Below are 22,359 nucleotides of genomic sequence, written 5' to 3'. Positions count from 1 at the left end.
TTGCTTGAATGTCATCAGTTTGTTCATTGATCATTACCCTGCACTATTGTTACTGGTGACAAGTTATGATGCCTTTATGTTAACTTTTGAGGAATAAATTAATGGATCAGCCTCAACAAAAGGCATATACAGTGTGATTATAATTCAAGTGAAACTTTTAAAACACTGTAGAAATAACGCCACTGGTCAGGATGATGTCAAATTGCAACCGAATATTATCAGAGAAGGGGGAAAACATATGGCAGAAGAAAAAAAAAGTGTGAAAATTGATCAATAGGTGGTGCTGTGTGTGTCAGAATATGGAAAGGAAAATGCCTGTCATGCGCATGACCCACTGAAGCCGGGTACACGGCTTTTCCTCCTTTCACATGTATGGCATTTGCCATGATTGTCTCAATGCAGGATCACGCTCTGCTTGTAAAGCTGCATTACAAGTATGATGAGTGTTCACACTTCACTCTGCAGGAGTTCCGGGCACTTAAGGGTTTGAAAAAAAAGGCTTTGGTATGATGACTGCCATGGATCTGGAGAAAATTATCCAGAAATTCGAAAAGATGAATTCATTTGGCGTGCAACCTGGTAGAGGGAGGAAACATATTGATTCAGTGTCAGTGGAAGCAGTGGCCACAACAATACTGGAGGAGACAAGTGGTGGTGTGCAAACACGAGGTGCATGGAGAATTGCCTGAACATTGGATGTACCCATGAGCACAGTGCGTAAAATCACAGAAAACATCCATTCAAAATTACTCATGTGCACAAGTTGCTTCATGTTGACTTGCCAGCAAGAGAGACCTTTGCTTTAGAATTTCTTGCTCGTATGGAAATGGACAATGATTGGCCCTGGAAGATTTTGTAGACAGATGAACCCCACTTCCATCTGACAGGATATGTCAACACACAGAATTGTTGAATATGGGCAACAGAAAATCCACACACAAATAAACAAGTACCACTTCATCCTGAAAATGTCACTGTGTGGTGTGGGTTTACGGCATCATTTATCATAGGTACCCATATTTTTTCGAAGAGACTGGTCCTTCGGTCTTGTTACCTGTACCGTCACTGGTAAGCACTATGAGTGTCTTTTGCACAACCACATTATTCCAGCTCTCCAATAGCATGGATGTATGGCTGGGATAATTTTTATGCAAGATGGAACACCTCCGCACATTGCAAATCCAGTTAAGCAGCTCCTGAAGCGCCATTTCAGTATTGCTGGAATTCTCAGCTGCCATTTCCCTACAGCCTGGCCGTCCCAATCACCTGATCTTAATCTGTGTGACTTATGGTGGTGGGGCTATCTGAAAGATGTTGTGTTCAGTATTCCAATTGCAAACTTAGCTGCATTGAAGGCATGGTTTGCGCAACACATTCTGAATGTGACCCTGGAAACACTTCGGTCAGTTGTGGAACATGCTATTTCTCGATTTCAACTTGTTGCAGAAAACAGTGGACAGCATACTGAACATGTTTTTCGCCAGTCACATGGAAATTAATAAGCCAATTTGATTTTGATTGATGCTTTTTATGCAGTTTTTGGCCTTAGGACAATTAAAAACCAATGTGATTGATGCTTTTTATCTGGTTTTTGGCATCAGGACAATTAAAAACCAATGTGATTTATGCAGTTTTTGGCTTCAGGATAAGTAAAACCAATGTGAAATAATGCTTTGTATGTGGCTTTTGGCCTCAGGACAGTTAAAAATTGATTTTTCCCATCCAATGTGATATGACCTGGCCATTGTGGATGGGCTTACATAACTAACGGTAACACCTGTACACCCATGCACACCAAGTAGTACAGTTTTTTTAACGTGAAATGTACACCTTAGGTACTGTATGACTCATTTGTCATTAGTAGTTGACCACTATTAAATTACGATGCTTACAGCGCGCCATCTATTACTACATTTTGTAACTATTTATTTTTCTTCTGCCATGTGTTTCCTTACTTCTCTGATAATACTCCATTGCAATTTGATGTCATTCTGACCACTTGTGTTATTTCTACAGTGGTTTGAAAGTTTAACTCAATTATAATCACCCTGGACTTAAGCAAAGGGTAATGAGAGCATAATATTTTGCTTATGGTGCCTCAAAAAGAGTATTGTGCACTATGAACTCCCCAGGATTGTGTCCATCGCAGCTGGTATTTGTTGCCAACAACCTGAGATGCTTTTAGGCCACCACTGACAAATATGCATCACTTGTTGCTGCTAAACAATAACACACTCAGTTGATTTCAAAAATAAAACTATCCAGGGGGTTGTTTGGGAAGATATCCCTCAAGCACTTACAGTTCTGATCTTATGCCCTTGAATGTTTACCTTTCCCTCTCCTTATTGAACAACTGCCAAGAAAATATGTTAATAGATGAAAATGCACTTCAAACCTGGTTTGGCGACATCTTTACCTCAGAACCAGTCAGTTTTTATATGTGTGGAATTAGTAAACTATCTGAGCACTGTCAGACTATTTTAGATAATTTGAGAGAATGTAATGTTGATGATTCATTTCTCTCTGACGTTTACTGATGTGTTCAACAAACTAATGTAAAACAGTATTAAAATGTGCATTGTACTAATACAAATGAAATACAACGTACCACAATAACCTTACAATGAAAGTCTATTTTAATAAAATATATGGTATCTGTAACTTGGGATGAATTAGTGGACTTTGAAATGGTCTCTGTGTGCTTGCTGTCCTAGGTCACTCCCAACTAGAATGAAAATGTTGCATTTTCAGTCTTACTGCCTGTAGGTCTGTCACAAAATGGCTAAAAGTCTGGCCTTTGGCAAAACTGGAACCACAATCCAAAGCAGACTTCATTTTAAGTTATCTCAGAGCTAGCACAGCCTTGTGGTATTTCCCTCTCCATTAGTGCTCCAGTGGTGGACAGGATGGATAAATCACAATGTAAAAGATGATATAGTTGCAATTTTCACATGCAATAACTTTCCTGGATGTAAAACCATAAATTGATAACCTTATTTAACACCTTATGTGAATATCACTCAGATTATTCAATGGAAATGATACAAATGAATTTGGAAGGATAATTCTATGCTTATCCAGGAAGTAACTCTTTGCTCACAGAGTTGCCAAACACATCCTGCATTGTTAACAATATTCACTTATAATACTAGCAGAAAGAATACCAGCTGATGTGTTCCTGGAATGGCTTGGGAAGTGACCACAGCTGGTGTCTCGAAGACAGGTACTGAGGGCCACAATCCCCAAAAGATATGTCAATGAGTCTTGCTCACATTTTGCTAACTAGTTTTAACAAATAGAGTGTAGTTACTAATAACTCAGATGCACTGACTGCAAATTAAACACAATAAATCAATAAATGTCACAATTATTTGTGTTTGTCAGCCTTAAGCCTATTGAAAACTAAATAGGTCATTCACCAGACGTGATTAAATTTTTGAAGCATCTCCAGAGGTTATATTGTAAACATCATGAGTAGGCATCACATCTTTTGATTATGTCCCATAAATGTTTGAAAGGATTCATGTCAGGCCATCTGGGTGGCTAAGTCATTCTCTCGAATTGTCCAGAACGTTTTGACATGGTGCTTAGTGATCCATAAAAATTCCATCGTTACTTGGAAACGTGAAGTCCGTGAATGGCTGCAAATGGTCTCCAAGAAGCTGAACACTGCCATTTCCAGTCAATGATCAGTTCAGCTGGGCCAGACGACCCAGTCCATTCCACGCAAACACAGCCCACACCATTATGGACACAGTGCTTTTTTTGGTGACAATCTGGGTCCACGACTTCATGGGGCCTGCACCACACTCGAACCCTACTAACAGCTCTTACCAATTGCTACTCACCTGATCAGGCCATGGTTTAACAGTCATCTAGGGTCCAACTGATATGGTGATAAGCCACGAGAGGCACTTCAGGCGATGTCATGCTGTTAGCAAAGGCATTCGCATTGGTCATCTGCTGTCATAAACCATTAATGCCAAATTTTGCTGAACTGTCTTAATGGACACATTTTTTGCACTCCCACATTAGTTTCTGTGGTTGTTTCACACAATGCTGCTTGTCTGTTAGCACTGATAACTCTACGCAATTCTGCGTAAGGTCACTGAGTGAAGGCCATCAGCCACTGCATGGTCCAAGGAGACAGGCAATGCCTGAAATTTGACATTCTCAGCGAGCTCTTCACATTTCAGATCTCAGAATACCGAATTCTGTAATGATTTCCAAAGTGGAAAGTCCTGTTCTTCTAGCTCCAACTGCCATTTCATGTTCGAAGTCTGTTAATTCCTATCATGCGGATGTAATCACATCATAAAATTTTTTAACATGAATGGATCCAAATAATAGCTCCACCAACACAATGCCCTTTTACACCTTGCGTGCGTGATACTAGTGCGATTTGTAGCTGTGCATATTGCTATTCCATGACTTTTGTCACCCCAGCATATATCCGCTGCTGACGTGTTGTCAATAAAAGTGAAAAGTGCCTACGGTGAAAAACTTTTCAATTGGCAGTTCACTTTAGACTGAACACACCCAAAATAATGACTGGTTCACTAAATTGAGTGTGGTGCTGAGATTCTGTGCGGTATCTGCATTAAATTTTATTAATTTAGCCCCTGATGTTTTCATATTAAAGATGGGTCTAGGCTACAACATCTGTAAGAGAATTGCCAAGTTGTAATGTGATGGCAAAAATGGGCAGATGGTGGTAGAATTTGTCGAGACTATCCATTGCAGTAGGAGGGGGCCATGTCACAGGTGTCAGAATGGTTTTTGCTTATAACTTTCAGTTCCATAGTTTCTGGACTAGGGTCCCTCACTTCAAATTCATACAATTACTTTTCTCCATCAACCTGAAAATTTGTACCATGATGACGGAATTATGTACATCCATTATCATATGTTACGAGACATCCGCAGTAGGTGCGGTGGATGGGAAGAGGTGCATGAACAATGGTGTGATAGACTGTAACACTTGTTTCTCGCCTCCACAATGGGGTAACAGTCTGCAGCAAAAGAAACAGAGCATTTTGCTGCAATTAACTGGCATATAATTAGTCTGTTATGTGTGGGTGCAGGGGTGTTGATGCTATTTACCCAGTGTTGAGCAATTCCTTCAGAGGCAGAAATTAAGTCTGCGCTATAATCTAACTTAGTGGCAGTTTGGCATTACGAATCAGCAGCATATGGATGGTCTCAGCAACTTCTACAACTGTCTGCCCTGCTATGCCATTCCATTACAACTTGATAATTCACACCTGAATATGATAGTGGCATAGAGGTGCCATTCCTGTGAAAACAACAGGGGGAAATTAATAATAATGGTCTGCGCAGACACTTCATAGAATCTCAGCACCACACAGAAATTGGTGAGTGAGTTTTTATTTTGGGTTCTCTCTGTCTTAAGTGTACTGCAAGTTGAAAAGCTCTTCAATATAGTTGCTTTTCACTTTTATTGACAAAGTGTCAGAAGTGGTAATATTGTAATCATTATAAGTAGATTATTTTTGTCAATCTTTTGGTATTTGTAGACTTAATGGTGGTTTCACTTAAGGATAACTTATTCTAGACATAACTGTCAGTGTTCTGTGTTTCTTGTCCCACATTCTGGTGACAACTGCTTCATCTTTCATGATAGCTAGTTTAATTTTCTCCACTCATTTTGGAGACCACTTTTTCAGACATGCTTGGGACAACAGTATATTTTCAGGCAGACAAACTTTCGAAATTACAGTAGTTACAATTTTCAACAACAGATGGCGCTGCGGTCTGGGAAACTCTATAGTACGATATTTTCCACATATCCACCATGCGTAGCAATAATATGGCGTAGTCTCTGAATGAAATTACCCGAAACCTTTGACAACGTGTCTGGCGGAATGGCTTCACATGCAGATGAGATGTACTGCTTCAGCTGTTCAATTGTTTCTGGAATCTGGCGGTACACCTGGTCTTTCAAGTGTCCCCACAGAAAGAAGTCACAGGGGTTCATGTCTGGCGAATAGGGTGGCCAATCCACGCCGCCTCCTGTATGTTTCGGATAGCCCAAAGCAATCACACGATCATCGAAATATTCATTCAGGAAATTAAAGACGTCGGCCGTGCGATGTGGCCGGGCACCATCTTGCATAAACCACGAGGTGTTCGCAGTGTCGTCTAAGGCAGTTTGTACCGCCACAAATTCACGAAGAATGTCCAGATAGCATGATGCAGTAATCGTTTCGGATCTGAAAAATGGGCCAATGATTCCTTTGGAAGAAATGGCGGCCCAGACCAGTACTTTTTGAGGATGCAGGGACGATGGGACTGCAACATGGGGCTTTTCGGTTCCCCATATGCGCCAGTTCTGTTTACTGACGAAGCCGTCCAGGTAAAAATAAGCTTCGTCAGTAAACCAAATGCTGCCCACATGCATATCGCCATCATCAATCCTGTGCACTATATCGTTAGCGAATGTCTCTCGTGCAGCAATGGTAGCGGCGCTGAGGGGTTGCCGCGTTTGAATTTTGTATGGATAGAGGTGTAAACTCTGGCGCATGAGACGATACGTGGACGTTGGCGTCATTTGGACCGCAGCTGCAACACGGCGAACGGAAACCCGAGGCCGCTGTTGGATCACCTGCTGCACTAGCTGCGCGTTGCCCTCTGTGGTTGCCGTACGCGGTCGCCCTACCTTTCCAGCACGTTCATCCGTCACGTTCCCAGTCCGTTGAAATTTTTCAAACAGATCCTTTATTGTATCGCTTTTCGGTCCTTTGGTTACATTAAACCTCCATTGAAAACTTCGTCTTGTTGCAACAACACTGTGTTCTAGGCGGTGGAATTCCAACACCAGAAAAATCCTCTGTTCTAAGGAATAAACCATGTTATCTACAGCACACTTGCACGTTGTGAACAGCACACGCTTACAGCAGAAAGACAACGTACAGAATGGCGCACCCACAGACGGCGTTGTCTTCTATATCTTTCACATCACTTGCAACGCCATCTGTTGTTGAAAATTGTAACTACTGTAATTTCGAAAGTTTGTCCGCCTGAAAATGTACTGTTGTCCCAAGCATATTGCAACAAACGGTGTATTTCTATCGCTGCTCGTTTAGTTTTTATTGCCGTTTCAAATATACCGGTCATTTTTGAAACACCCTGTATTTGAACCACTTTCATTTTGATGGCAAAACTACACTGTTTTCCTCTAGAGCATTTTGTTGTTGTTGTTGCTGTTGTTATTGAATAACTACTACAACTTAGCACTCCTCTGAATCTCCCTCTCTCAGTCTCCCTCTACAATTTTTACCCCTCACACATCCCTCCAGTACTAAACTGGTGATCCCTCAATTTTGTCCTATCACCCGATCCCTTCTTCTTGTTAGCTTGTGTAATAAATTTATTTCCTCCCCAGTTTTATTCAGTAACTCCTCATTAGCTTCAGGATCTACCCATTTAATCTTCATCACTCTCTGCAGTGCCACATTTCAAAAGCTTCTATTTTCTTTTTGTCTAAACCATTTATCATTCATGTTTCACTTCCATACATGACTACACCCCACACAAATATTTTCAGAAAAGACTTCCTAACACTTAAATCAATATTCGATGTTTAAAAATTTCTTTTCTACAGAAACATTTTTCTTGCCTTTGTCAGTCTACATTTTATATCCTCTCTACTTCAGCCATCATCAGTTGAGCTGCCCAAATAACAAAACCCATCTACTACTTTAAGTGTCTTGTTTCCTACTCTAATTCCTTCAGAATCATCTGATTTAATTCAACAATGTTCCATTACGATTGTCCTAACTTTGTTGATGTTCATCTAATGTCCTCCTTTCAAGACAATCTCCTTTCTGTTCAACTGCTCTTCAAATCCTTTGCTGTTGCTGACAGAAGTAGAACGTCATCAGCAACCTCAAATTTTCCATTTCTTCTCCCTGAACTTTAATTCCTTCTGCAAATTTTGTTTTTGTTTTCTTTACTGCTTGTTCAATGTACAGATTGAATAACATCAGTGATAGGCTACAACCCTGTCTCATTACCTTCTGACCCACTGCTTACCTTCTGTGCCCCTCGACTCTTATATCAGCTGCCTTGTTTCTGCAAGAGTTATAAATAACCTTTCAAACCCTATGTTTCATCCCTGCTACCTTCAGAATTTCAAAGATAGCATTCCCGTCAACACTGTCAAAAGTTTTCTCTAAGTCTACAAATGCCATAAACATAGGTTTGCCTTTCCTTAACCTATCTTCCAAGACAAGTCGTAGGATCAGTACTGTCTCACGTGTCCCTATATTTCTCCAGAATCCAAACTGATCTTCTATCAGTTCTTCCATTCTTCTGAAAAGAAATCTGGTTAGTGTTTTGCAACCATTACTTATTAAACTGATGGTTCTGTAATATTCACAACTGTTAGTACCTGCTTTTTTTGAACTGGGATTATTACATTCTCTTCGAAGTATGAGGGTATTCCGCCTGTCTCATACATCTTGTACATGAGATGGAAAAATTTTGTCATGATTGGGTCTCCCAAGGTTGTTAATAGTTCTGACAGAATGGTGTCTACTCTCGGTACCTGGTTTCAACTTAGGTCTTTCAGTGCTCTGTCAAATTCTTCTCACAGTATCATATCTCCCATCTTATCCTTAACTACTCCCTCTTTCATTTCTGTAATATCGCCTTTGAGTTCATCTTCCTTGTACAGACACATTATATACTCCACCCACCTTTCAGCTTTCCCTTCTTTGTTTAGGACTGGTTTTCCATCTGAACTCTTGATATTCATACAGCTGCTTCTCTTTTCTCCAAAGGCATTTTTAATTTTCCTGTAGGCAGTATCTATCTTACCCCTTGTGAAATATGCTTCTAAATCCCTACATTTGTCCTCTAGCCATTCCTGCTTAGCCATTCTGCACTTCCTGTCAATTTCATTTTCTCGGCATTTGTATTCCCTTTCACCTCCTTCATTTGCTGCAGTTTTATATTTTCTCCTTTCATCAGTTAAATTCAGTATTGCCTGTGTTATAGAAGGATTTCTACTAGCCCTTGTCTTTTTACCTATTTGATCCTCTGATGACTTCACTATTTCATCTTTCAAAACTACCCAGTCTTCTACCGTATTCCTTTACCATGTCCTAATAATTGCCTAATGCTCCCTCAGAAACTGTCAACAACCTCAGGTTCTTTCAGTCTTTGCAGGCCCCATCTCCTTAATTTCCTATCTTTTTGCAATTTCTTCAGTTTTAGTCTACTGTTCACAACAAATAAATTGTGGTCATAGTCTATATGTGCCCCTGGAAATGCCTTACAGTTTAAAAGCTTACCATTATATAATCACTCTGAAACCTTCCGGTGTCTCCAGACCTCTTCACATTTACAACCTTCTTTCATGATTCTTAAATCAAGTGTCAGGGATGATTAAATTATGCTCTGTGCAAGATTTTACCAGGTGGATTCCTTTTTCATTCCTTTCCCCCAGTCGATATTCACCTACACTTTTTTCTTCTCTTCCTTTTCCTACTACTGAATTCAGTCCCCATCATAATTAAACTTTTTTCTATTTGAATAATTTATTTTATTTTATCACAGATACTATAACACAAATAACAAAAGGAAGTAGACTTCTGGAAGTAGACTTGGAAATCAAATCAGCAAAAATCACTTCAAAAACAAAATACTACAAATCAAAAATGAAGTTAATTCTTTGGACTGTTTATCTGGTATCCATATGGTGCAAAAAGTGGCAATTGACTCAAAACAAGAAAAACTGTGAGGTCATCTGCATATGTACTAAAAGAATTCTCTTACACTTCAGTTACATGATAAATCACACAACTCTAAAGGCTGCCACTTCACATAAATACCTAGGAACTACAGTTAGGAACAACTTAAACTGGACTGATCACATAGATAATGTTGTGGGGAAAGTGAACCAAAGACTGCATTTTATTGGCAGAACACTTAGAAGCTGCAACAAATCCACTAAAGAGATTGCCTACAATACGCTTGTCCATTCTCTGGTAGAGTACTGCTGTGCGACATGGGATCCTTGTGAAATAGGATTGCTGGAGAAGAATGAAAAAGTTTAAAGAAGGGCAGCTAGTTCTGTGTTACTGAAAATAGGGGAGAGCATCACAGATGTGATATATGAGTTGGGGTGGCAGTCATTAGTCCTCCAAATGCGGGTGATTTTCCGATTTTTCTGTATGAAGTTGTTGGAATTTTTAGTAGATAGTTAGAATAGTTGTAAGGACAGTATTAAAGGAATGTAACAAAAAATCAAGAACAGAATTTAGAAGTGAGTTTTAATTGGCATTTAACTTACATAATGAGGGAAATGTGAAAATCGCATTCAACATTATGAACACAGGAGAAACTTATTAAAAAATTTTGTGAGTGTGGTAAAGCTTGAAGTGACGTTCCATACAGAAGCCCATGGTGCAATCTTCACACAAAGTTCTTGTTTCTGTCTGTATTTTTCCCCATCAGCATTTCTACTGAAACAGCATATAGCATACCTTCTCCAAGTTTCCTGTTTTATTGGATTCAGAGGTATGTGAGATATGAAGTGCCTTTCTGACAGTCTTGTTATTCTTGAATTTCCTTGTATGGGTCAAGGTAACACACACATGTATTTCTTGAAAATCACTTCAGTTACTTCCATTCTAAGTTCCAAAATTGTTTTCTTCATACTGATTTATTTTTTAAATACAATAAATGCATAGAGTACAGCATGATCAACAAGATGCCAAAATATTTCCTTGTAATACTTCCTTTGCTGTTTCCATGTGGTCTCAAAATATGAAAGTTATTGATCAGCTCTGTCAATGGTGCCCATTGTATTGTGATAGTTGAATATCAGTTGAGGCTTACTGATTTTATCACCTCTTTTTATTTCTATTGTGTGTGATGATGTGTACAGTGCTCAAAGTGCAAATTTTTATTTGTCTTGTTATTTTAGGACCATGACTCTGCCTCTTTGGTGAGCTCTGATTTCTCTCTTAAATTTTAGGGCTGCAAACACAGTTGGTAGAGCCTTTCTGTTTGCTTGAAGAGTTCCATAGACATCTGTTCTGCATTTTACCAAATAATTGGCATGTTCAGGTGGTGTGTTAAAATTGCCAGTTTGTTACACAATAGCCTTTGTCTGATAGAGAATCAATTATATCTAAAACAATTTTGGTAGACACACAATATCCCTCATATTTATCCAAGTATGGTTTACTTTAACTACATAACGTATAAAGTTCTAAAGTAATCTCATTGTGATTAACACCGAACAAATAATTTTATACCAAAGTGAGATCTTTACTTTGGTATACGCTGTTTCCAGTGAAGCCTTCCTGTGAATAATAATAAGCTTTCATCCATGCTAGCATTCCTTTGTGGAACTAAAGCTGAGCTGGACATGTTTTGTACACATTCAGTAACTTCAAACACTCATAATTTTGGAATTGGGTGCATATATCAATCTTGTGGCCTGACTTAAGAAAATCTCGGGATACAAACTGTTTTGGATTTGGATCAGTTCATTCTTGTTCAAGTGAAGTGACTGTACTTTGCAGTAACAAAATACCAATGAAAACTTTCATTTCATCTTCATTAGCATCCACCCATTTCTTTGTACTAGAACTCATATTTTTGGACGATTCGAAAATTTCCTGGTATTCATACTTATAATATTGTTTCAGTTAGTGTAACACAAATCAGCATATCATCAAGAAATATTTCAATATATTCAAATGGTGCAGCATTTGTTTCTAAATCTGTGTTTACTCCCAGGGTTGAAGTAAAAGGGAAGGCTGGTGGAGCAGGAGGAAAATTATTCACATCAGTTTCATTCCATACATGACAAACATGACAAACTCATCATCTTCCTCCAATTATTCACTGCTGTCTCTTAAGTTTTCCTCGGAACTGCCTGTCTCACTTCCAAAATCTACAGAACCATCCGTGGATTCAATACCATCAGTCTCGTCACCAGATATCACTGCTCGTTTTGACATATTGAGAACATAGTCTCTTGTCACGACTGCTGGTTCACAACTGAATGTAATTTGTTACAGTCTTTTCTACTATTGACAGTCCGCTTGTTGGTTGGTTGGTTTGGGGGAGGGGCAAAACAGTGAGTCATCGGTCCCATCGGATGAGGAAAGGATGGTGAAGGAAATTGGCCGAGCCCTTTCAAAGGAATCATTCTAGCATTTGCCTGAAGCGATTCAGGGAAATCATGGAAAACCTAAATCAGAATGCCACTGCGCCACCTCGCTCGGTCAGTGTGCAGGCACTGAGTGATAACTGAAGGAATGAATTTGACACAACTGCATTATTCTATTGCCATTAGCAGTTTCAGACAATCATGTCCATTTTCAAGTGACATTCAATAGTAAAAAATGCTGACATTAGTTATACAGTAAGTGAAGTAGCATAACATATTTGATGCAATTAGTGGTGTAATTGCAGTTTTATTTGATGAGAAGATTCATCAGGGCTTAGTGGAAAATCACATTTACAGATTTTTGTTGCAGCTTAGACATGACTTTCATAATATTACCATAAACTATTAGCAAAGTTTGTTGCTTACAACTGTGTGGTACCTGGTATATATTGTATGATGCCATCAAACAGGTCCGCTCCCATCAGCCATGAGACTTGACAACATGTAAGATACAACTCTCAATGTTCAGAGCAACAGAAAAAGATTCTACAGACACACAAACAGCTCATAAATTATGTCCAAAGCGATAACCATACAGCCTGCAAAAATGTCTGGAAAGTGTTGGACGAACACGTCCGAGCTGCTTATGGCTGGAGAGTTAAAACAACACTGCAACAAAACCTTTTCATGAAATTTCAATCATCAACTTTCTCATTTGAATGTGAAAATGTTTTGTTTATGCCCACTTACATATGCAGAAATGATAATCATAACAAAATAAGGGAATCAAGAGCTTATATGGAAAAATTTAAGTGTTTGTCTTTCCCACTCACTGTTTGATGGTGGAATGGTACAGACATAGTGGGAAAGTGGTTTGGTGCCTGGTACTTAACTGTGAATTGCAGAGTAGTCATGTAGCTGTAGGTGTAGAGGGCAGCTGACTGAACTCTGGTGTTATTACAGACTTTCTTGGTGAATACTCAAACTGACTGACTATTATCACTGCGATGTCAAGGCACTTCTTGGTTTTCCAAACTATCAACATATTTTGCATCCTCTTAAGAACAGTGCAATAATACCATTTTGTTACACCAAAAACAGGTGTTACAGATGTAATTATGAGTGAAATGCAGCTGGGAAGCATACATAGTCAGGTGAGTGGTTAGTGGACCATGGATATTCTTTGGTAGGTTTAAGATGTAAGGAAAGACTGAGATGATGACTTTAAAGAAGAGGGATAAATGACATTGAAAAATATGCGACAGCAACATGGAAGGATATATCTGAAGTCAATAATACACTGAATAACCAAGAGTACATCTTTATCCAGCAGTGGATGTCAAATGGATGACACAGTTAAAAGATAAAATGAGTTAGCATCAAGTAATTAAGCTTTATTCAAAATATAATTCATGAATTAGCTTTACTCTGTTTCTGTTTGTATGAACTATAAATGTACATAATAATAAAAATAAGTAAAAGGAATTAAAAATGCCCTTGTGATTTTTCACAAAGTGCAAACCTGTCTAATTAATTTTTAAAACTAATTTAGCACTATTCAAGATGTTTATTACATTTGTGTTTCTTCGTGGAAACATGTTTATGAGCAAAGAGTGGAAGGACTGTTCATTATGATGAATGTACCAAGCTGGGCACAACACATCAACACAGTTCTCAGATATAATAATATTGTAGACTGTTTCAGAACAAGTTCATACAGAACAACAGTGTGTGTGTGTGTGTGTGTGTGTGTGTGTGATTCACTTGAGAATACTAAAAAAAATTACAAGGAGGCAGAATCATTGGCCAGTACTTACCTTCAGGAAGCAAAATTCCAGCAATGCTTATACACACACATAAATGGACAAGAAACTATCCTCATTTCCGGAAATATTAGTTCCTTCTTCACGGAGAAATGGAGAGGGATTGGGGAAGATAAGAAAGGAGGAATTTGTCACTCAGAACTCAAGATGAGACAATTCTGGCCATGGCAATGGAACCTTTTTCTGTTTCCTCCCTGAGAAAGGAACTATAATATTTTTTTGATACTTTTATTTTTGTCTTTAGTCTATTTGCAATACTACTGTTGAGCAACAACAAATCACACTGAAGATTAAAACATACACAGAGTAGAAATCAGTTGTCCTTACTGTGAAGATATAGTAAATATCAGTCATACAATATACTACTTCAATGTGTTAAATTTTCCTGACTGAAGATTTTGATGAAAAATAAATTCATAACAGATTAAATCCAATTAGCCCTATTCAAGAATTGTGACATCTCACTACAAATTCAACTGAAATTGACCAAGAAAACTGATTTATATTAACCATTGTTTTTGTTAGTATAAGTCTGCTTTTTTAATTACTAAATTGTCCAGTAAATTAGAAGAACTGAAAAATACAAAAAATGTCACACTGCAGCCTGGACAGCACAATATACTGTACATACCTCATCATCCATTAACTCCAACATAAATGTAGCAACTGTTGTGATAACACCAAGAAATAAGTTGACACAGCCCAAAGTCACAAACGCTGTACTTGGAATAGAAAAAAGAAAGCTGACTGGGTATGAAAGAGGTATGCTTGCCCATCTGAAATACAAGTCTTTGTATAAAAATCAGGCAAATTCAGTAATCATCAATATAATAAAAGCTTACTGCACTCATGGAGAAAAGGCTACAGTACAACTAATATGTTTAAATATACTATCACAATATGCAGGCATTACCATAGATGCATCCAGTATTTTGAAAATGGAAGATGTATATCCATTTGTAGCCTTGGTCATATAACAGACAGTGTGTTTGTTACTGTGTACATCTGATTTATAGCATATAGATTTACAGCGACAGCCTTTTACTTGGAATTTAAAAGATGTATTATTGTACATCACATAAATATCTAAAACCTTTATGTGAGAAACAAAAGGCTGAGAAGGGATGAAAATAATATGCTGCACAGAAATTTACTAATACACTAAACTCTCACTAATCTGGCCCTCAGCAGTCCGGCCTCTGGGCAGTCAAGCAGAAATGATGCACACAACAACGAATTATTGAGTGTGACAATGTTGTCAGTTAATTACAATGTTAAGCAATGCTGTACATTTCAGGAGGAGGAGAAATTGATAAAGAATATGTTGCTAAGTGACTGAATGAGGAAAACTGGGAAATAGAAAAATTTTAACACATGGAGACATAATCAAAAGTGTGTAGAAAAGTAATGATCAAAGTGATGAAGAAGAGGTCACAGGAAGAGATAGGACGAAGATTTCGCAAACTGCTGATGCTGCATCTTCCTCGAATACATCATTCATCAACCACATACATGCAGCACTGATGTGATGCTTGTAAAGTGGTTGAATGCTGGCATTGTGTATCATTGTTGCGACAACTAAAAATTCGGGATGTGTTTCATAGTGAGTGATACTACTGTACACATTCACATTCAAGAACTAAGTTTTCTATGAAAATGAATGTAGCTTTGGATTTAATAAGGTATAGTCCCTATGTGCCTAAATTAAATTTCAGACATTCTCAATAATGCGGCACTTCCACTAATCTGGCACACACAGGTGCAAGGAATGGCCAGATTAGCGAGAGTCTTGTGGATACTTTTTTAATTAATCAACACTTGTACAGTAATCTTGTAGGTAAAAACTAAATTACTTTATTTGTCTCATTGCTCCCACAGATTGTATATTTGTGACTACATTCATAGTATTAATTATACAAATTAATACAAATAGTACATGTTGTTCTTGTAGAAGTCTAAGAACTATTTACACTTACCCATTCTCAAAACATAAATAGGTTGAAACTGGAAAGGCATGTATCAATACTCAGTGGGTACACTCTGCCATCATTCTGGAAATTCCTACCACGCAAAGGTTTCTTCATCTAAGGAAAGAGGAAATTATTGGGTGCCATGTCAGGAGAATATGGGAAGTGAGGAAAATTTGATAATTCAAAGGCGCAACATCTTTGACTTTGTTTTCTACAAAAAAAGCTGGTGTGTTGTCAAGAATCAAAACCCTTTTGACAACCTCCCACAACTTCTACAGAAGATTTCAGTAGTATTTTCATGTGACCATTTGTCCCTTATGAGTATAAACTGTTAGCAACAAACCATGGCAGTCCCAAAAACTATATAGCATAACTTCCTCTGATGCTGGTACAGCCTCTGCCTTTTTCAGCAGTCGTGAACTCACATGTTTCTACTGCATGCCTTGCAACTGAGGTCATAGTGACACACACAGCACTCATTCATGATGATTACACACCTAAAGAAATCACCCAGATTAGCCTGACACAGCCACATTATTTCTGCTGCAGCCTCATTCTGCTGAGCTTTCTGAGTGAGTGTAAGCAGTGGTGGAAGCCAGCGGGCAGTAACCTTCGTCATGTTCAAAATGTTGAAATCCTGTCATGGGTGATTTTCATTTTTTCCACTAAATGCCTTGCATGCCAAAATGTCCATTTCTAATGCTATACACACCAATTGTCTGCCATTTCATTTTTCATCATTCAAACTTCTTGGACACAACAGAAGCATCTGTGCCTTCTAACCACTGTGCCCCATGATAAATCCATTGGTGACATACACTTTCCATCAACTCTACACATTTCTGAATTTTAAAACTGTTGCAGCTTCAATACCTTTCACACGAAGAAACTGAATTACCACAATTTCTTTTAAGCTCCTCTAACAATGTGCTAAGGTACTGCACGACTTCAACGTGTACCAAGACTTCAAACATGTACCTACAAACAGCTCATGCATTGCACAATACATTCTCTCTGCTTTCGAATAACCAAACTGTATACCCCCTCCCACCCCTGGTCGCCCCCTCCCCCCCAACCCTCTCTCTCTGCCTTCTTGGTTTTACCCCTTCTCCTCTTCCACATTTCTCTTACCTCATAACTGCAGTATTCATTCACTTCTCATTTCTCTCACTCCATCTTAACTTACCACTCAGTTCTATGATCTCTGCAGCAGGTATAGTACATCTTAATACACAGGTTTATTCTAAATGATGGACCATTTTTCAAAACTTCATATTTATTCAAGTACAAGTCCGAACTGAATAAGCTTTATACTAATGAAACGAGGAAGCTCCAAAGTTTTTTTCCCATAATGTTTGATATAAGTTTAATACATTTAATAATTTATAATTAATTAGTTTTTAATAACTAGAAATGTGGTAAATGTCATAAATGTTCAATGTGGCCACCGTTGGCTGCATGGCAAACACCATCTTGGTAGCCAAACTCATCCCACACACACAACAGCAAACTCAAGAACGCAGAAAACCTTGTGCTCACAGTCACCATCTCACTCACAACTGACAGTGAAACAGAAAAATGGGCCTATTGTCGTGTGAACTCTACCGGCCACTTCTGAAACCATCACAGCCTGCCAGCTGCTGCCCGCCAAAAACTTTGAAACTTCCTCTTTTTATTGGTATAAAGCTTGTTCATTTTGGATTTGTAATTGAATACATACTAATTTTTGAAAATGGGGCCATCATTTAGAATAACATTGCTATTTATGATGTCTTCCTCTCTCTCCGACACATCCCCTTTCACTGTTGTCTGCTTGAGCCCTCTAATCTTGATGTCTGAGTGACCTGCCCCTTCATTCTAACCTTTTCCACTGTGCTCCTCTTTCCTTCTTGAGGATGGAACTAACAGTTCTGAAAACTAGGACAGTTGATTCTAATTGACATGTAACTGCAAGGTCAGGAAGTTTATTTAATGTAGTGTTTAGTACCAGATTCATATAGGAGTTGGCAATACACTTTTTAATTGAACTACATGATAACCTGAGATTACCTAAGCATTCGATACATGGTATTTTTATTATGTGACCTAAATTTGTGACTATATTTCTTACTGTCACACATATTAACCACTCTCCAAGATTGATTAAAATAATAATATGAAATCAAGACAGCAAATTTTCTCATCTCATTTCACATGAAAGTTAAAAAATTATGCAGATAAAAATTTTGTGTATATAATTTTCAGCTTAACCAGATTAGTAGCTTCAGACCCAGAAGAAAGAACAATATAATGTTTGATTAAAATACAAAAATTTATATTACAGAAATTTGTAGAAAAAGATTTCTAGACAAGATGGCTGATCATTCAAAATGTAAATATTTCAAACATTTACATTGGAAGTTTTTAAAAGAAAGCAACAGTAATTTTTAATTCCCCCCCCCCCCCCCCCCATTAGAATATTTCAAAAGTTAATTTGAATATTTCGAAATTCACTGTTTAGACATGAATTTTTGTGTAGAACAAGTTAATATCCAACAAAAAGTATTATTTCATATGTTTTCTTTGTTTATCAGAATATGCTGCCATACCTAAAATCCTGTGAATATTTAAGTCTTCATTGTAAATCTGTAACTCTAAAAGTGGCAATAATGAATCATTATTCAGTGATGATTACTGATGTGTTTAAGGACAACCCTGTGTACAATACAGATCTAGTGCCAGTTCCAGTCAGAGACAGATGTTCTGTGCAATTTTAATACTCACAGTCAGTCTAGGCATCAATCTACACTGTATTTGATAATGTGACAATATACATTTATATGTTTAATTGATAAGTGTGGTTGGACTTCTACACAAGTGATAACAATAGTATCACTTACATTCAGGAGGTAAAATGTGTAATACTGTCGACAGACACACACAAAAATGATACATTTCCTAGCTTCTGAAATAAAAATTCCTTCTTCAAATAAGGGAAAGGTACAGGTTGGGAATGGTTAAAAGGAAGTGTAGGTCACTCAGATCCCAAGATGAGAGGGCCCCACGTGTAGAGAGGATGAGAATGAGGGTACACAAAGATGTACTGGTATATAAGTCCTACCAAGCCGTGTCAAGCACAGTAATCAGCTCTGCAAAGTGACAGCAAATTGCCGTAATGATATCAACACACATTAAAGTATGAATGGGTCACATATATAAATGTGTAGATGAAAATTCTTCGATGAAACAACATGAAAAATAATGGAAAGGTAACTACTCACTTACAACAGTCTAATGCATGGCATACAGATACATGTAACATAAAACAGTATTCACTAGCTTTCGAGCTATCGAGGTGTGGCTTCAGTTTCTAGTAAAAAAAAATACACACCTTTTTCAGTCAGTTGTAAATATATTTTTCTTACCCTTTACCAGTTTTGACAAATTAATTTGTCATCTTCAAAATATTATAAAATTAGGGATATTATAAATCTTTTGACCTTTACTATACATTTATGTGAAGTGTAAGAAGTATATCGCAGAAAATTAGTATAAAGCACAATAAAAATATATTTGCAACTGATGACTGAATTTCATTTTAAAAAATATGTACTACAGTTGCTGAACATTACAACTATTAACAAAATAAAAATGCATACATTCAAACACATACAACCACACAGACACCCAAACACAGGCTGCAGCATTTGTGGCAACACTGATTGTTTAGAACTGTTGCCTGGGCCTATAGATGTAGGGAGGGACTAGGTGGTAGAGAAGGTTGCAGAAGGCAAGGGCAGGATAGTGGGATAATGTGAGACATGAGTGGGAAAGATAGATGACTAAGCGGCTGTACAACAAGACGAAATGAGTTAGGAAGGGAAAAGGGGGAGGGGGGTGAGTATATAAAAGGCTTACAAAGAGGGAGAGGGAAGAGGGAATGGAGGAAAACAAAATAATATGGATATGGAGACAGGGAGGAGGGGGGGGGGAGAGAGGGGGGCGGAGGGAGAGGAAGAGATGTCCACATAGGAGGGGGAGGGGGAGGGGGAGTGGTGGAATCAACTGGTGTGGGTGAGAAACAGATAAGCAGAGGTTTCGGCCAGGGAGAATTTGAGAAAGCAGGATATGATGGAGAAACAATTTCCACCTGAGTAGTTCAGAGACACTTGTGTGGGAAGGGAGTATCCAAATGGCATGCATAGTGAAGCAGCTGTTCAAGTCATTTGTGTTGTGATGCGCAGAATGTTCGGCAACTGGACGGTCAAGTTTGTGGTTGGCCATAGTATGGCAGCAGTCATTCATGCATGTAGAAAGTGGTTACCTGTCACAAGCACATATAATTCTACACAGTAATTGCAGCATAGCTGATATATAACATTGCTTCTTTCCCACGTGGCCCTGGCTTTTGTAGAGTGAGAAATGTCTGTGGCTGGACTGCTGCAGGAGATGATGGGTGGGTGTATGGGACATGACTTGCATCTGGGTTCTCCACAAGGGAATGACCCTTGTGGTCCGGGATTGGCTGCAGGACTGGAATATGATGTTCTGCAGGGTAGGTATGTGTTGGACCACTGCTTTGCGTGATGTGTGTGGGATTTGGGTGGGATATCCCCCATCGCAGGGCTCAATGAGAGGTAGTCAAAAACCTGATAAAGGATATGGTTGAGCTTTGCTTTTTGTGGCCTGGTTGATACTAGGTGATAGAGAAGTGCTGGTCGGTGGCTCGTTTTGTGAACACTGTACCAAGCTTATTAGCAGCTACACAATATAAAATATTTATCTACCATGTAGGTATGTTTGTAGAATCTCAGAGGACAAAGCCTCAGCATTGATCCCCTAAAAACATGCAAGTGTGTTTCTGTGTTGTGGGTGGAGGAGGAGGAAATTTAATACAATCTGCGAATAGTTGCAAGATAAACAACTGACTCTCATGTGTGTCCTCATACACTATTGTAAAAATTCAATAAATAGTGGGACAACCTTAAAATAAATTAACCATTGTCACTGTTTCTTCAACTACAGAGGTTTTTCATATGAATGTAACGCTAAATGGATTTGCCAATTACAATTAGCAGGAGTAGAAGGCTCACCTGGCAATCATGGCTATGGTCCCAGGTGGGAAGTACAGGCTCAATGAACACTTTTGCTGCCTCCTTCTAACATCCCCCCCCCCCCCTCATGCAGGTATAACCACCCCATCTCTCCCTCTCCCTCTCCCCCTCCTTCCTCCTCGCCACCCTCTCTCCCCCAACCTTCTTCTTCTTCCTATATCTCTTATACACTGTCCGGTCACATTAATGTAACCACCTGTCAAAAGCCTCAATAACCACCTTTTGCAGCACAGGCTGCTATGAGACATCGAGGAAGAGTGTTACTGAGGCTCTGGAAGGTATCAACAGATATGAGGAGCCATGTAGCTCCTAAGAGTTTGGTGGTGAGGAGTGTACAGTAAACACATCCTGGTGCTCTTTGGACCACACACACATATACACACTGGAAACTGTGTGACAAAATTGCATTGTCCTGGTAGTTGTCATTATGTCGAGGGCGCATACTGCATGTAGGGGATAGATGCATACTTGTGTTGATCCATTCTATCTTTCAGAATGGTGAGATCACCCTGGGAATGTCATGAAAACATTCTTCAGATCATAAGGATCTCTTCTCTAGCCTGGACAATTCTGATGACTGTTGTTCGCTTTCAGACACTTCATGCTGTACATGACAATGGCTATCTGTCCAATGTAGCATGAAATGTTATTCACCTGGAAAGACCAAGTGTCACCAACCAGGGGATGTCCAGTTGCAGTACTGGTATGCAAATTCTAGCCTTTGTCACCAATGAACAGCAGTCAGCATGTGTGCATGAATGTGCTGCTTGCTATGGAGGACCATATGCAGCAACATTTTCTGAACTGTCATTGAGGAGATACTGTTTGTAGTCCCTTGGTTCAGCTGGGCAGTCAGTTGCTCAACAGCTGCTGGTCTGTTCACCTATACACAGCCCCACACCCATCATTCACCCCTGTCATCCATGGCCTGTGATGCACTAAAGTTGCCTTGGAAACAGTTTTGGATAGAGCCATTTTGCCATGCACAGTTTACTTTAAGCACAGCAGCACAAGAATTGTTTACAAACTTAGCCTTTCTGAAGTGCTTCCACCCTTGGCTCGGAACCCAATGAACATGCCCTTTTGGACATCAGATAAATCACTCAGTTACCATATTACGACAATGTCTGCACTGCTTTACATGTCCCCCTCACACACTTTATATGCCCGCCCTGCCTGGCTAGTGCTGCCACCTGCTGTCTGTGAGTGGTTATTGCATGGTGACATTGAACACAGACAGTGGTCACATTAATGTGACTGTACCGTGGATGTTCTACCACCTCAGAATTCCTTTCATCTTATTGTGCAGCTGCTAAGTGATG

General features: G+C 38.9%; 1 protein-coding gene across 4 annotated transcripts in view; it reads right to left on the bottom strand.

Moving 5' to 3' along the window:
- LOC126237047 (ATP-binding cassette sub-family A member 7-like) overlaps positions 1 to 22,359 on the bottom strand; it is a 607,922-nt gene that overhangs the window by 104,541 nt on the left and 481,022 nt on the right. For all 4 annotated transcript variants that reach the window (XR_007545025.1, XR_007545024.1, XR_007545023.1 and 1 more), the window contains exon 37: positions 14,606 to 14,750. Coding sequence is in view for 1 of the 4 variants with exons in the window: in XM_049946811.1 (XP_049802768.1) it covers positions 14,606 to 14,750 (145 nt within the window). In the remaining 3 variants the exon portion in view is untranslated. The remainder of the gene's footprint in view (positions 1 to 14,605; positions 14,751 to 22,359) is intronic.

Source organism: Schistocerca nitens, chromosome 2 (assembly GCF_023898315.1).
Source record: "Schistocerca nitens isolate TAMUIC-IGC-003100 chromosome 2, iqSchNite1.1, whole genome shotgun sequence".
NCBI classification, from domain to species: domain Eukaryota; kingdom Metazoa; phylum Arthropoda; class Insecta; order Orthoptera; family Acrididae; genus Schistocerca; species Schistocerca nitens.
The sequence above is the reverse complement of the archived record's forward strand: the minus strand, read 5'-3'. Positions and strand labels throughout refer to the sequence as shown.